Source organism: Neovison vison, chromosome 6 (genome assembly GCF_020171115.1).
Source record: "Neovison vison isolate M4711 chromosome 6, ASM_NN_V1, whole genome shotgun sequence".
NCBI classification, from domain to species: domain Eukaryota; kingdom Metazoa; phylum Chordata; class Mammalia; order Carnivora; family Mustelidae; genus Neogale; species Neogale vison.
The window spans coordinates 198,159,785-198,173,594 of NC_058096.1; the positions used below are offsets into that span (position 1 = coordinate 198,159,785).

At 50.5% G+C, this 13,810-nt stretch overlaps 1 protein-coding gene across 3 annotated transcripts in view; it reads right to left on the minus strand.

The window, feature by feature from the left end:
- FLNB (filamin B) overlaps positions 1-13,308 on the minus strand; it is a 146,821-nt gene extending 133,513 nt beyond the window's left edge. For 2 of the 3 annotated variants that reach the window (XM_044253309.1, XM_044253311.1), the window contains exon 1: positions 12,870-13,308. In XM_044253309.1, the coding sequence (XP_044109244.1) occupies positions 12,870-13,161 (292 nt within the window). In that variant the 5' untranslated portion in view covers positions 13,162-13,308. The remainder of the gene's footprint in view (positions 1-12,869) is intronic. The other variant, XM_044253310.1, reaches the window with a different exon arrangement.
- Positions 13,309-13,810: the final 502 nt, after the last annotated feature.

Sequence of the window (13,810 nt, forward strand, 5' to 3'; positions counted from 1 at the left end):
GTCAAGAATAGTTGGCACCCATTTTCTGTCCTTAAGGAAAGCTTGGCTAGAAGATGAGGAAGTGTCTCTAGCCCATGGTTCCTGCCGGCAGCTACTCAAAACCCCAGGTCACCTCTTCTAAAAGCAGCCCACTAGGTATGAGGTACCCTGGACCCGTTTCTGGGAGTATTCCCACCTACCTCTCCCCTTCCAAGATAATCAGGTCACTTCTTCCTCCAGCCCAAGGGGGCCACCACAGGTCAAGGAAGGAGGAGGGGGAAAGGGGAGAAGGAGGGCAAAGACCACCATTCAGGTGGCCCATATTATCTGCCACGTGCTTTGTAAAGATTGTGTCGTTTACTCTTCAACAACGCCAACAGTCGGGGCACTGCGACAAGCCTGGGACATTGAAGCTCAGAGAGGTCCAGCAACTTCCCCTGAGTCTCCCAGGCAGTCAGCAGCAGGGGCTAACTGACCCACAGTCGCGACCACACTCAGGAACCTAGTTCAGTTTGAATCTGGAAGTGGTTTCCTTCCCTCTCCTTTGCTTCGAACACAGGTAAAACAAATGACTCCATGGACCAGGTGTCCAGAGGGCTGTTAAGGAAATGTTTCAGAAACACCAATATCATGAAGACCTTAGGGCTGCATAAAATACTCAGACTTCTAAAAGCTCCCAGATGGGTAAGGGTGAACCAAGCTGCCAACGACACTCTGTTAGGCTCATACTGGAGACACTGAAATTGCTAATGGAGTCGAGCAACTAAAAAGTAGATGAATTTCCATGCTGGGCTTCACCATGAGACAAGGGCATACTAGTTACCAAACATAATAACTATTATTAAGAGACCTTGGCAATCCCAATAAAAGTTGGTCCTAAAAACTTTTAAGAGACAGAAAATAGCTGGAACACCCCCACTCTGTGGTTGACCATAACATATTTCAAGACCAAGGGAGACTCGCAAACCATGAGCCTCAACCAAGACCACCAATTTTAATGCTGGCCCCGGTTCTGCAGTAACTCAACAATGAAGCTTGTTACAACAAGCAGTATGATCAAATGATTTCACAAAACATTTCCAGTCCAGTCTCTTTTCTCCTGAGACAATGCAAACTTCTTTCCCCATTCTGATCAAAAAGCAGCTGTTCACACAAAACTCCCCAAAAGGAGAAAAAAGATTTGTTAAGATTCTCCACAGGTGATATTTTTTTCTTTGTATTTCTCTACATTCTTGCAATTTTCTTCTAAGAACTACAAATGCAACTTCTTAATATTAAAAAAAAAATACTTAAAGGGAATTCTGAAGACCATGCTGATGGCTCTCCTTTGAGGAAAGGGTTTGACTCATGGTCAATACTCAGTGTCTGATCTGGGATGTTTCCTCATCTGTATAATGAGGATTATAACAATAACTACATCCCAGGGTTGCAATTAGGCTTTACTTAGCTATTAGTGAAAAGCATCCTTCACAATTTTCTGGTACAGGTAGGTGTTCAATATATATTCACTATTATTAGTGAAACTGTGATTATAGTGACTCTCAGTGGATCCCATTTATATTCATTTTCTTTTTTCTTTTTTTTTTAAGATTTTATTTATTTATTTGACAGAGAGAGATTACAAGTAGGCAGAGAGGCAGGCAGAGAGAGAGAGAGAGAGAGAGAGGAGGAAGCAGGCTCCCTGCAGAGCAGAGAGCCCAATGCGGGACTCGATCCCAGGACCCTGAGATCATGACCTGAGCTGAAGGCAGCGGCTTAACCCACTGAGCCACCCAGATATTCATTTTCTACAACTCACATGGCCACTTGGAAAAGGCTTTATTCTCTAACAGTTGAAGCAAATCACCAATGTTCAGAGAACGACAACAAAGTTGCTGAATTCTTTACATCAGCATCACTGTCCCTCAAATGAGGGTGTTCTACTGGGACCCCAGACCCAGAGGTCCACTACACAAAATTCCTCTTCCCAATATGGGCTACAAATGATCCCATTTTGCATTTTTGAAAGCAAATATATTGCAGACCAATGAATGCATCAGACTTATTATTCAACCCATCTATGTTGGAGGCTGTGTATTTATTCAATAACTTCTTATATTCCTACTAGGTGCCAAGCCCCAAGCCCCAGAGATGAACGAGAGATTCAACACCTGCCCCTAGAGCAGAGGGGATCCAGTGGGAGATCGAGAAACAGGCAGGTCAAGAGACCTACAGAGCTCAGGAAGTGATGACAGGAGACCGCACAAGGCAGGAGGAGAGCAGCGAGTGTCCCTCCAACCTCAGGTGTGACCGCCCATGGTGTCAAACAAGTGTGCCAAGAAGAAGGGACAGGAGAGGTCATTATGGTGATGAGAGATGCATGCCCGACAGGAAGCGTAATGTGACAGCCTGATCATTTCCTGTAAAGGACGCGGGCACAGGAGAGGCATTCCCCAAGCGCCCGCTAGCCTCTTTCTTCAGTGCCGAGAAGGAACGTGACAAGCCACCATACAGGTGTTTGCCGGCCAAGATCCCTATGGCTCCTGCTCTTGGCACGCTTTCTGGATTCTGCCCCTAGACCCCTGGAGGCTGCAAGCTCCTCTGAAAGGCCCCCAGGCGCCCCAGGAGCACACGCTTGGTCTTCCAGCCTCTGCCTCTTCTGCCAAAGGAATCTTATAAATAGAACCCAGGATTCTGCTCAATTACTACACAGTCAAGTCACAGAGGCTGCACCTGTGGTCCCCTGGAGGGTGGCACCTAGTCCCCCCCACCCCAACCTCTGGCCTGCTTTCCCCCAACCAGGGAACAAATCACTCTGTTCTTACAAGGAAGCAGCCCAGGCCCAGCCATGCTCTCCTCAGACTGAAGAAGGCCAAATAATCCTTGTTTCCCTGGAATATCTGAGAAATCACTTCAGGGAGGTACAGGGAAATCGGGGTGATTCACACAAGCAGCACAGCACCAGCATGATAAGAAATTGATTGTTTTCTTGGGGGCAGCAGGGGAGATGGAGGAATCTGATTTTAGCCACCGAGAATGTTTTCAGACCCTAGCCTCCACGGGAGGCTGCCTCTGCCTCCCTAGCGGGCAGCACGGGGCGGAGAGTAACACCATTCTTGTTTGTAGATGGAAAGCTGACTGCTGCTTGCTTTTTTTTCATCTTAAAATCTGAATTTATGGGCCGCAACAAATTTACATATGCCGGCCACAAATCCCCACCCATTTCCCTATAGCTCAAAAGCCCAAATTCCACACTGTGTTCTCACTATATCTAAACGGAAATTCCAGGGAAGTCGTCTGGCATGGCAGAAGCTGACCAGCCTTATGAAAATACCCAGAAAGGTGACCCATTTAGTCAAAAGAGCTTTCAGATCTCCGTGAGAAAAGGAATTCACGCTAGCATAAAGGGCCTTCAGAGAGGGAGAGCAGGGGTGTTGTGTAAACACCCAGACCTTGCAACTAACCAGCCCAGTGGTTTCTGGGGAGGCTGAGCACTGAGTGCCCCCCCCCACCCCCAGAGCAGCTTCCTCTCTCTGAAGTGCTGCAGGAGATGCCCTTGGGGACACCAAGTTCAGCTCCGGAGCAGCTCGCCAGAGCTACGTGCCCCTGCTAGGGGCCCTTCACAAGGCTCCCCAGGAAGAGCGGGGGCTGCTGGCTTGGAGGGGGGAGTGGGCAGCTACTTGTGCCAGAGCAGCCAGACTGATGAAGGCCAACACTCCCGCCAGGAGAGAGAGGCTCTGGTCAGCAGCAAACACAACCCCACACACCCTACCGCCTGTTTTTTTTTTTTTTTTTTTAAAGATTTTATTTATTTATTTGACAGAGAGAGATCACAAGTAGGCAGAGAGGCAGGCAGAGAGAGAGGAGGAAGCAGGCTCCCTGCTGAGCAGAGAGCCCGATGCGGGACTCGATCCCAGGACCCTGAGATCATGACCTGAGCCGAAGGCAGCGGCTTAACCCACTGAGCCACCCAGGTGCCCCAACCCTACCGCCTGTTTAAAGGTAGGAGGAGGGGCGCCTGGGTGGCTCAGTGGGTTAAGCCGCTGCCTTCGGCTCAGGTCATGATCCCAGGGTCCTGGGATCGAGCCCCGCATCGGGCTCTCTGCTCAGCCGGGAGCCTGCTTCCTTCTCTCTCTCTCTCTGCCTGCCTCTCTGCCTGCTTGTGATCTCTCTCTGTCAAATAAATAAATAAAATCTTTAAAAAAAAAAATTAAAAAAAAAAATAAATAAAGGTAGGAGGAGAGGATAGGGCTTGGGGTCCTTTCTGAGAGCAACCCAACAGGGACTGTGACAGAGCATCTCCCGGCACAGTATGTCTCCACCCCATGAGGTGGGCACCACGAGCCCCCCAGCTGCTACGAGGGCACCTCCTCCTCACCCGTGGCTTCTAGGCCCCACCAAGAAAGCCCTGCCTGGCCGCCCAAAGCAGCCTTCAGCTGCTCCTCACTGTCCAAACCCTGCCCCAAATAACCAAATAAAGGCAGGGGAAGAACTAGGGTTCCTCCAGAACTGAAGAGAAGGCCCCAGTTAAAGAAAGTTCAACAATGCTGGGCGAGGCAAGGCAAATGGGCCCCCCAAAATTTTGTTTTCTAGAAGAACGTTTCAATTGCACATTCATCAAGGTCAAGTGAGTCAAGTTGCACGCAACACAGAAACGAGCAGAACTAAAGCTGTAGGAAATCTCTCACTACAGTGTATCTATTTTACTTTTTCTATTTTACTTTTAAGGGTGAAACCAAACTTTGAGATTAAAAAAAGAAAACACTCAACAGTTTGATGCAGGCAAGCATTGTGCCTGGCATGTGCAGAGAGGCTGATTTGGGCCTCAATTTTCTCATCTGCAAAATGGAAATGAATACAAAGCCACTTTGCGCGCTCCACGACGAGGATGAGAGCAATAAAGGTAAGGCACTCAGGACCATGCTTAGTGGCTAGCAGGCACAGGAATGCGGTAGACATTCTGCTCCAGGATACGTGTGCACATCTAACATTCAGTACACCAATGTCTCATCAGCACGGATCCTTGGAAAAGCCAAGGAACATGCAGGAGGACGACAAGTGTTCTCCCTACCAAGCCATCTCTCCAGGCCAAGCTGTGATGATGACGGAAAGGAGGAAGCCAGATCTCTGTCAAAATAATTCCGACTAAAACCAGTTTCGGCTAAGTGAAAAACCAAACTGCTTCTTTGCTTCTACTACAAGAAAATCTTAATGAAGGACATTCTACTGCACAGCAACTGGTCAAAGGGGGGATCGGGGAAGTTAAAAGTTCTTTGCTGTGTGTTGTAACCAGACAATGAGTGAAAGAAAGCAAATCCCAGGAAATTTTTTTTAGAACTGAACAGTTTGCAGAAGAGTTACAGCAACCATCTACAATGTTTCAAACGACTGTATTTAAGGCAAGTGCTATAAGGCTCTTAGAGGAAAGGCAGCATTGGAGGTATAGCTCAGTATGATTTTGAAAAAGAAAAATCCTGATGCTAAGTAGGTAGAATTAAAATACCCAATAGTAAAACAACAACAACAAAACCAATAGTTCCATCCTTCATACTGTGTATAACTTCTCTCAGATACTGCTTTATCATTTTGGTATAAAGAGCCATTTGGTTTTCTAATCATCGTTCCCAAAAAACTCTCTCCCTAGAACAGGGACTCCATTTCCCAAGAAAAGCAAGCAAGGCACTTAAAAGCTACTTAAAAGGCCACTTTCCAAGCCCCCGCAGAGGGAAAGTGCTGTTGTTCATTACACAGTAACCTGAGCCAATCTGGTGATTATTGAGCATGTTTAATGGATAACTAGATTTACACCAGTAATGTAAGGTGGCTTCTCATAGACTGTCATGAAAGGCAATTTTCATCATTGTAAGAGCACGAAATAGCACGCATTTAGACTGAAATGGCTCATTCCATTGCGTTTATTCGTTTGGTTCAACTTGGGGGAAGCGGACAGAATTAGAGAACTACCTCCTCCTTCACTGAGGACAACTAAAGATCAAAACTAAATGCAGAATAGCAACAGGAAGGGGGAAGGAGAGATGAAATGCAGAAAAAGGTCCTCGGGGGCCTCCCAATGGGCGGCCCTCCACAAGGGCACACAAGAATGTCCATTAGAACACAGGAAAACTAAGCTTTACTAATATTTAATATACAGGCTGACAGTAAGATATGTATATAGCTTGTGAATTTGCACATATGAGAGAGGGACACGTTAAAATTGTTTGACTGATAGGAATGACTGCAGTCACAGTCAAGAAAGCCCCAGAGTGGGGCACCTGGGTGGCTCAGTGGGCTAAAGCCTCTGCTTCGGCTCAGGTCATGATCCCAGGGTCCTGGGATCGAGCCCCGCATCAGGCTCTTTGCTCTGCAGGGAGCCTGCTTCCTCCTCTCTCTCTGCCTGCCTCTCTGCCTACTTGTGATCTCTGTCAAATAAATGAATAAAATCTTTAAAAAAAAGCAAGCAAGCAAGCCCCAGAGTAGATGATCTATTTCAGTTGGGTTCACCTACCCCACACCAAGTACCCTCAAGGAAGATGCCTGGATGGCAGCCTCCAGCCTCAGAAGACCCTTTGTGAGACAGCCCCTGCCTACCTCTGTGTCACCCACTCCTCTGACCTCCAGCTGACAAAGCCTTCTGCTGTGCCTCACCTGCCTAATTCTACTCAGGCTTTAGGTCCCAGCTTAACAGTCCCTCCTTCCAGGGAGTCCTCCCACTACCCATCCCAGCCTCAGGAAAGGCACTCCTCCCCACGAAAGCCCCCACCCAGAAAGCCTGCCATCTTGATCCTCAAACCCACAGCATGGCAGGCAGCGGACAGTAGCTACTGGGAGCGGGCTGGAAGTAAAAGAATTTCAGCCTTCACACCTGACCTGCTCTGTCACAATAACATTTTTTTTTTAATTTAAAATTTTTTTTTATTAATTTTTTTATTTTTTATAAACAAATAATGTATTTTTATCCCCAGGGGTACAGGTCTGTGAATCACCAGGTTTACACACTTCACAGCACTCACCATAGCACACACCCTCCCCAATGTCCATAACCCCACTCCCTTCTCCCAACCCCCCTCCCCCCAGCAACCCTCAGTTTGTTTTGTAAGATTAAGAGTCACTTATGGTTAGGGCGCCTGGGTGGCTCAGTGGGTTAAGTCGCTGCCTTCGGCTCAGGTCATGATCCCAGGGTCCTGGGATCGAGCCCCGCATCGGGCTCTCTGCTCAGCTGGGAGCCTGCTTCCTTCTCTCTCTCTCTGCCTGCCTCTCTGCCTGCTTGTGATCTCTCTCTGTCAAATAAATAAATAAAATCTTTAAAAAAAAAAAAAAAGAGTCACTTATGGTTTGTCTCCCTCCCAATCCCATCTTGTTTCATTTATTCTTCTCCTACCCCCTTAACCCCCCATGTTGCATCTCCACTTCCTCATATCAGGGAGATCATATGGTAGTTGTCTTTCTCTGCTTGACTTATTTCGCTAAGCATGATACCCTGTAGTTCCATCCACGTCGTGACAAATGGCAAGATTTCATTTCTTTTGATGGCTGCATAGTATTCCCCAAAACCACACTAACATTTTTAACAAAGTCGCCAGGAGATCTGTGTGTGCTTGAAGGTTTGAGAAGCACACTCCCAGGTTACTCTCTCCTCTGCACCAAGCAGTGTATGAGGCAAGCTCAGGGCCTGACTCTCATTATTGCTGTGGCCCTAGCACCGGGCCTGGCTCAGCGCTGGTCTCTCCTAGATTGACTGGAATGAGGAAAGGAAGGAAAGATCTTAGGAGGCATCTTCGACAGAGGTTCCAAACTTGGCTGGGGGGTGGGGGACGACTACCTAACACACCAGATGACAGCGGTAATACATGCCAGAGAGTAGATGGAAAACGAGACAAAGTCCCAGACCTGGGTTCAGAAGCACATTGATAATAATAATGATGATTATGCCAACATTGTGCTATGAACATACACTGGCCTCAGCAACTAAGACAGGAACTATTATTCTGCATTTTACAGATGGGGGACACTGAGGCTCCCAAAGGTGAAGACAGTATGCCAGAGCTGCACAGCTGTTAGGGAGAGAGTGGGACTTAGCGTGTTGGCCGCCTAGCTTCAAGCCCATATCCTCAACCATCCACCTGGACCCAGTTTAACCGAATATGTGCTGACCAGGAGGCCATTTATAGAGAAAGCAGGGTGATGTGGTACCCTGGCCACGAAGCCACGGCCAGCACGACTCAAGGCTCTGAGCCTGGGCTTCTACTGCCCAATGAGCAGGGCAGCCATCCTCAACTACCCTGTGCACCCACCTCACCACACAGAACCCAGGATCCGGGCAAAGAGGGGAAGGGAAGGGCCCAGGAGACCAAAATTTGGTTCCAAATCAAAGCCCTCCTTGAGCACAGACTCTCCAAGAACGAAGGCAGCTGCTGATGGCACGAGGGCTCAGCAACCGCAGAGCCCAACTGCCATCTGGAAGTGATTTGGCCCAGAGATTCCTGAACAGGGTGGAAGGCTGGAATGACCGGCCACCCGGTGCTCCGGTCCAGGTCTCAGAAACAAAGCCGGCATGAATGGGCCCCGGAGGCAGCCGTAACCTAACCAGGGGTCCTCCCCTTCCAAGGAGGCCAGTCCACAGCCCTATTACAGCAAAGCAGCAGCAACACGAGCCAACCAAGCTGGTCTCCCCAGTGTGGCACTGATTTTAAACGTCGTTTCAGTGTGCAAACCCTCCAGCAGTGACTTTTGAGAATACTGGTGGATGGTACTATATTTAGTGAACAATCACATAGCACTCACTTATGTGCCATAAACTTTTCCAAACATTTTTAAGAATATTAACTTGTTTACTTTTTATTAACAACCTAGGAAAGGAGGTAGTTATCACCTCCATTTTAGTGATAAGGAAACCAAGGCACAGAAGTTTCTTAATGGCTACTTAGTGCCAAATGGAATTTGAACCAAGAATCTTTGCTCTGAACTACTATAAGAGCTTCTTCTCATTCTGTTACTTTGTTGCGAATGGTCCAGACCTTGTTAATTCTAACCAGCACCCTACTTTGCTACTTTAAAACATTCTCTGCCACCTAGACACACTGGAATTTGCTAGGTAGTTCAAGAAAGAACAGGATTTAGGATTACTGTATTTGTATGTTATTTTGGTGGGGGGGGGGGGAACAGGAAGGAAAAGGGGCTGAGTGCCGTGGTGACCCACCACCCTGGAAACCCTGCCCAGTGACCCAAGGTCTTGGGAACACACACCCGCCTGCTCTGAGGCACTGGCCTGGCACAGGCACCTTAAGTAAACATTAGGGTCAGACCGCATCCTCCGAAAAGGAAAGAATTCCTTTTTCTAAAGGATCAAACCAAACCATAACACCCAAACTTCTAGGCAGAATTGATTGTCATTCTTGGGCTAGGAGACCCCTTTTTCTCCAAGTTGGCTGAGCTGCCCACTGTCAAAAAGGTTTTTGGAAAAACAAGTAAATAAAACTGCCAGCTCCTGGCAGGCAACTAGGATTAAAAATGCCGAGGCCTCACTATGAACTGCCCGAGACCGAACAAGAAACTGAACAAACTCTTCAGCTCTTGGATACAGCCTAGAATGGGCCCACCTTACAACAACTCACAAAGAGGAATCCACAGCCAGAACTGTCTTCCAGTGAATTCTAGGCAGAAAAGCAAGTCCTCTGGCAGCTTCTGATCGTCTCCTGTCTCTGAGCTGGGCGCCTGTCCACAACTCCTAAGATTCCAGCAATGTACATGGTTGGAAGCTAGCGAAGTCCACAAAACCCTGTATCCATTCAAAGATACCTTCCCAGATTATGGAGTAAAATACCATCCATTAAGTAATAGGAAAACCACATCCCACACCCTTCCCCCAAGAAATCAGTTCAGTGAACACGGGGCAGCCACCCCCTCCACAAGTTCACTGTGAAGATGCAAAGTGAATCTGCTCAGGTCCTGATGTGACACTCACCTCAGGGGGCCCTCATCCTGCTACTCACCCAAAGTCTTGAGATCCCTGCTTTGCTCAAGACCAGAGGCTCAAAGTGTGGGCATCCAGCTGCCCCACCCCAACATCCCAGACTTGCAAAACTGGTGTTAACAGGGGCTCTCTGGTTAGGGGAGAGGGGCTGTGTTGTACTCAGAACACTGAACAGCGGGTCAGTTAAGGGTCAATTTCACAAAGGGACAGGCCCCGCCTCCAGTCACCACTTACAAACTGGGTGACCTCTGCAAGTTACTTCACTCCTGTTTCCTCACCTAAAATGGACAACAGTAACACTAACAACCACCACAGAATAACAGCAACCATGTTCTAGGCACTGGGCAAAACTAGGGCAAGCCCTTTAGCCTCCCCGTGATTTGCTAAGGCAGATCGCTATGCAGACAAGGAAACCGAATCTGAGGACTCAAGGTGGTGATCAATGGGATGATGAACAGAACACATTCAACAACGAATTGCAGCCCGTGTCTTCCTCAGCACAATGCAATACAGCATAAGCCGTGGTACTTGAACTGAAGTCTGAGCTGGATGTGACTCGTTATCTCAAGGGCCGTAGGGCCGGTCCCCAGAACACCCCCAGGCGCAGGGGGAAGAGGCCTCAGGCCTCACCCCCACGGGAGTTCTGGCCCTTGGCAAGTCTCCCTCTAGGCTCTAGAGGCTGGAAAACCTGTTTACGGTGAGATCCTTCCGAAGAGCAACAAGGCAGCCAATGACAGGAGTCATAACTGTGGCCACACTCTTCGACCCCGGAATGCCACCTGGGGGAATATCATCCAAGAAATCAGTGAAAAGGAGAAAATAAAACAAAACAACACTGCCTGTGGTGGGAAGCGGTCCACAGCAAGAAGCTGCCAACAGCCCATGGGCCTGCAACCAGAGAAGGGGAGGCTAGCCCTGGAATGTCAGGACAATGGAAGATACTATGTCCTGGGGGAGTTCAGAAATGACAATCATGAGGGTTGAGTAGGAAAACGGGACCAGACAAAGTCTAGAATGAGACCCCCAAGCTCAGGCACAGACGACAAACCACGCTGCGAGCAGCTGCAGCCTCTGTAAACAGTTGGTAAATCAGGCAGTCCAGGATTTTGAGGCTGTGGTTTCATTCTTTGGTTTGTTTTTTAAGGAGATTTCATGTCATGTTTGGATACTCCCGGTTTACTTTAAGTTTCTTTGTTCACTTAATTAAATAAATGCACACTTTTAAAACAAAGACGAAGTGAGCCCAGTTGAGCTCAGCCAGGCCTTCAGATCCCTCAGTAGCAAAAATGGTTTCTGAAAAGGGAAAAATCCCAGGATGATTCTAGGGTGCTCCTTTCCCAGTGGTAGGAGATGGCCCCTACCACTGTAACAGGCAAGCATATTACACAGCTCTGCAGAGAAGCCAACACACCCTCTGCCGCCGCCACCCCCACCCATGGGGTGCTGACTGGGTGGTGACAGCTGCCTGGGCCCAGGAAACAGGAAGCAGCCCTACCTGCCAGGACAGGTGTGGGGGAGGGAAAGGACAGAGGAGACTCAGCTTAGAGGGAACCCCTTTTACTCTGGAGAAAGTCCCAGCAGCCACACCCACCGCCCTTCCTTCCTAGCACAGAAGTCACCAAAAGGCCTAGTGTTCTCAGGAAGGGACCCCAGATCTTGGCCTGCGTCAGCTCCCCCAGCAAGACACTCCCCTGGCAGCACAGGCACACACACACAGTGTAGGTGCATACACTTTCTCTACACACCCATGCCGTGTACACACATGTTCTACACATATGCTGTGTATCCATACACACTCTGCACACATACAAGTGCACACACCCACCCACCCACACTGTACACCTCTAGCCCCTACAGTCACAGCCCATACCCTCAGTAGCCTTGTGACCTTCCTGGAAGCTTTCAATTAGCCCAGGTCACAGTGGAGACCTGACCCTCATGCTCTCCCGGTCTGGGGAGAGGAACCTGACACCAACTCCCCCGCTACTCACAGGAAGACCCTGGTGTGGGGAAGGCAAGGAGAGGAAGGCAACATCTCCATTCATTGTACCCACTTCCTTCAATTCTCAGCTAGACCCTTCCTACTTCCATGACCTTGGGCACCTCCATTAACCCTCTGGACCCCCTTGCCTATAAGAGAGGTCTAAGGACACCCCAACTCACAGGATGTGTAAGGACAGAACCTGGAAGGCTGTTAGCACACAGCACCCACTAGTTTAGGCTCCCTACAAAATAGTAGTTACTATACCACCACTGCCCCTGAGTGATCACTTATGCTTCAGAGCTGGCTCACCCTGAGGCACCCGGCCACAGCTGAGCTGGGAGCAGAGGGAACGAGAAGGACACACCCCCGCGGCTCCCCTTCCCACCTCTGGGCCCACACCCGAATCGGAGACGCCCCACCTGGGCGACGAGGCCCCAGGCTCGGAGACCTGTCCCTCCCCAGGTCTTCCTCGGGGCATCAGAGCCAACGCCCGTTGGTCAGCCGCTGGGCGCATCGCCCTGGGCGCAGCGGGGCGAGCGCTTCGAGGAGCATCTGACCAGGAACCCCACTTCTACGGACCGCAGATCAGAGGTTTCCAGCTCCCCGCAGGGACGCCCCGGGTGCGGCGAAATGCTATAGCCCCACCACACCCCGTACAGCCCCAACCCAAGCCCAGGACCCACAGCCCCCCAAGAATGCATGGCGAGGGCCAGGGCGGGGAGCTATCATACGAAATCCTAGCCCAGAGAAAAGCACGGGAAGAGGGCCTAGGTCTTCGGCATCCCCATGCCCTGGAGGACAACGCCCCCCGCCTCAGCGCCCACACGCCGCCCGCACCTCCTGGGCGCGGTAGGGGTGCTCGGCAGGGGGCCCTAGCCTTCCTCCCCACCCCACCCCCGGCCTACGGGCGGAGACCGGAGGATACACCGCGGCTCCTGGCCGAGCCAGGGCACTCACCGATGGACACGAGCTTGATGCTCTCACGGTCCAGAAACTCGAGCGCCACGGACACATTCTCCAGCTGCATCTGGCGGAAGGTGGGCCGCTGGTGGTACTTGCGGTACATGCGCTTCTGGCTGAGCACCTCGAGCAGCGCGATGAGCCGCAATCCATCACTCAGGTCGGTCTGCAGGTTCCCAATGCGTTTGTTCACGCACTTGAGGTGCTCGTTGCACCAACGCGTGAAGGTGTTTTGCTGGATCTTCTTCCACGGCGCGTCCTCCGCCAGGTCCTTCTCAGTTACCGGCATCCTGGCGGCGGGGAGTGCGCAACGCGCAGCTACTGGCGGGGACTGGCGTACGGAGGCCCACGGGCCCGGAGAATGAGAACCAACGCGGAGCGGGAGCGGGGCTCGAACTCGCTGCTACTGGAGCCGCGGCCGGGACTACTCTGCCGCCGCCTGCCCCTGGCCCCGCGAGGCGTCTGGACCGGCGCCTGCGCACTGAGCCGACCCGCCCTAGAGGCCCCGCCCAGTCCCAGCCCTTCCGCGGGAGTTCCCGGGCCACGCTCGCCCCCTACGGTCGTAAACGTGCACTGCACCCGCGGCGTCCAAGGCGTCCCGGGACCCGGTGCTCTGTGCTCGCCACCTAAGCAAAAGGAAGGCAGTGGGGAGACTTTGGTTTAAGGAAAAGGTCATGCATCCGGTCCTGGTCGTGGACCCGGTCCCGGAGTAGGGGAGGTGCAGGAGTAGGACCGGATGGACGGGGGCGGTGGCGGCGTGGGTCATGGGGCTGGGGAGGAAGGCGGGGAATACTTGATCCACCTATAGGTTTAATGAGGATTTTTATGGAGCTCCTGCTGTGTGCCAGACACGGTGTTCAGCACAGGAGGACACCTTGAAGGAATGGACTTTTTACTCTTCATATTAATTAAACTCATTTGAATTACACTATTATCAT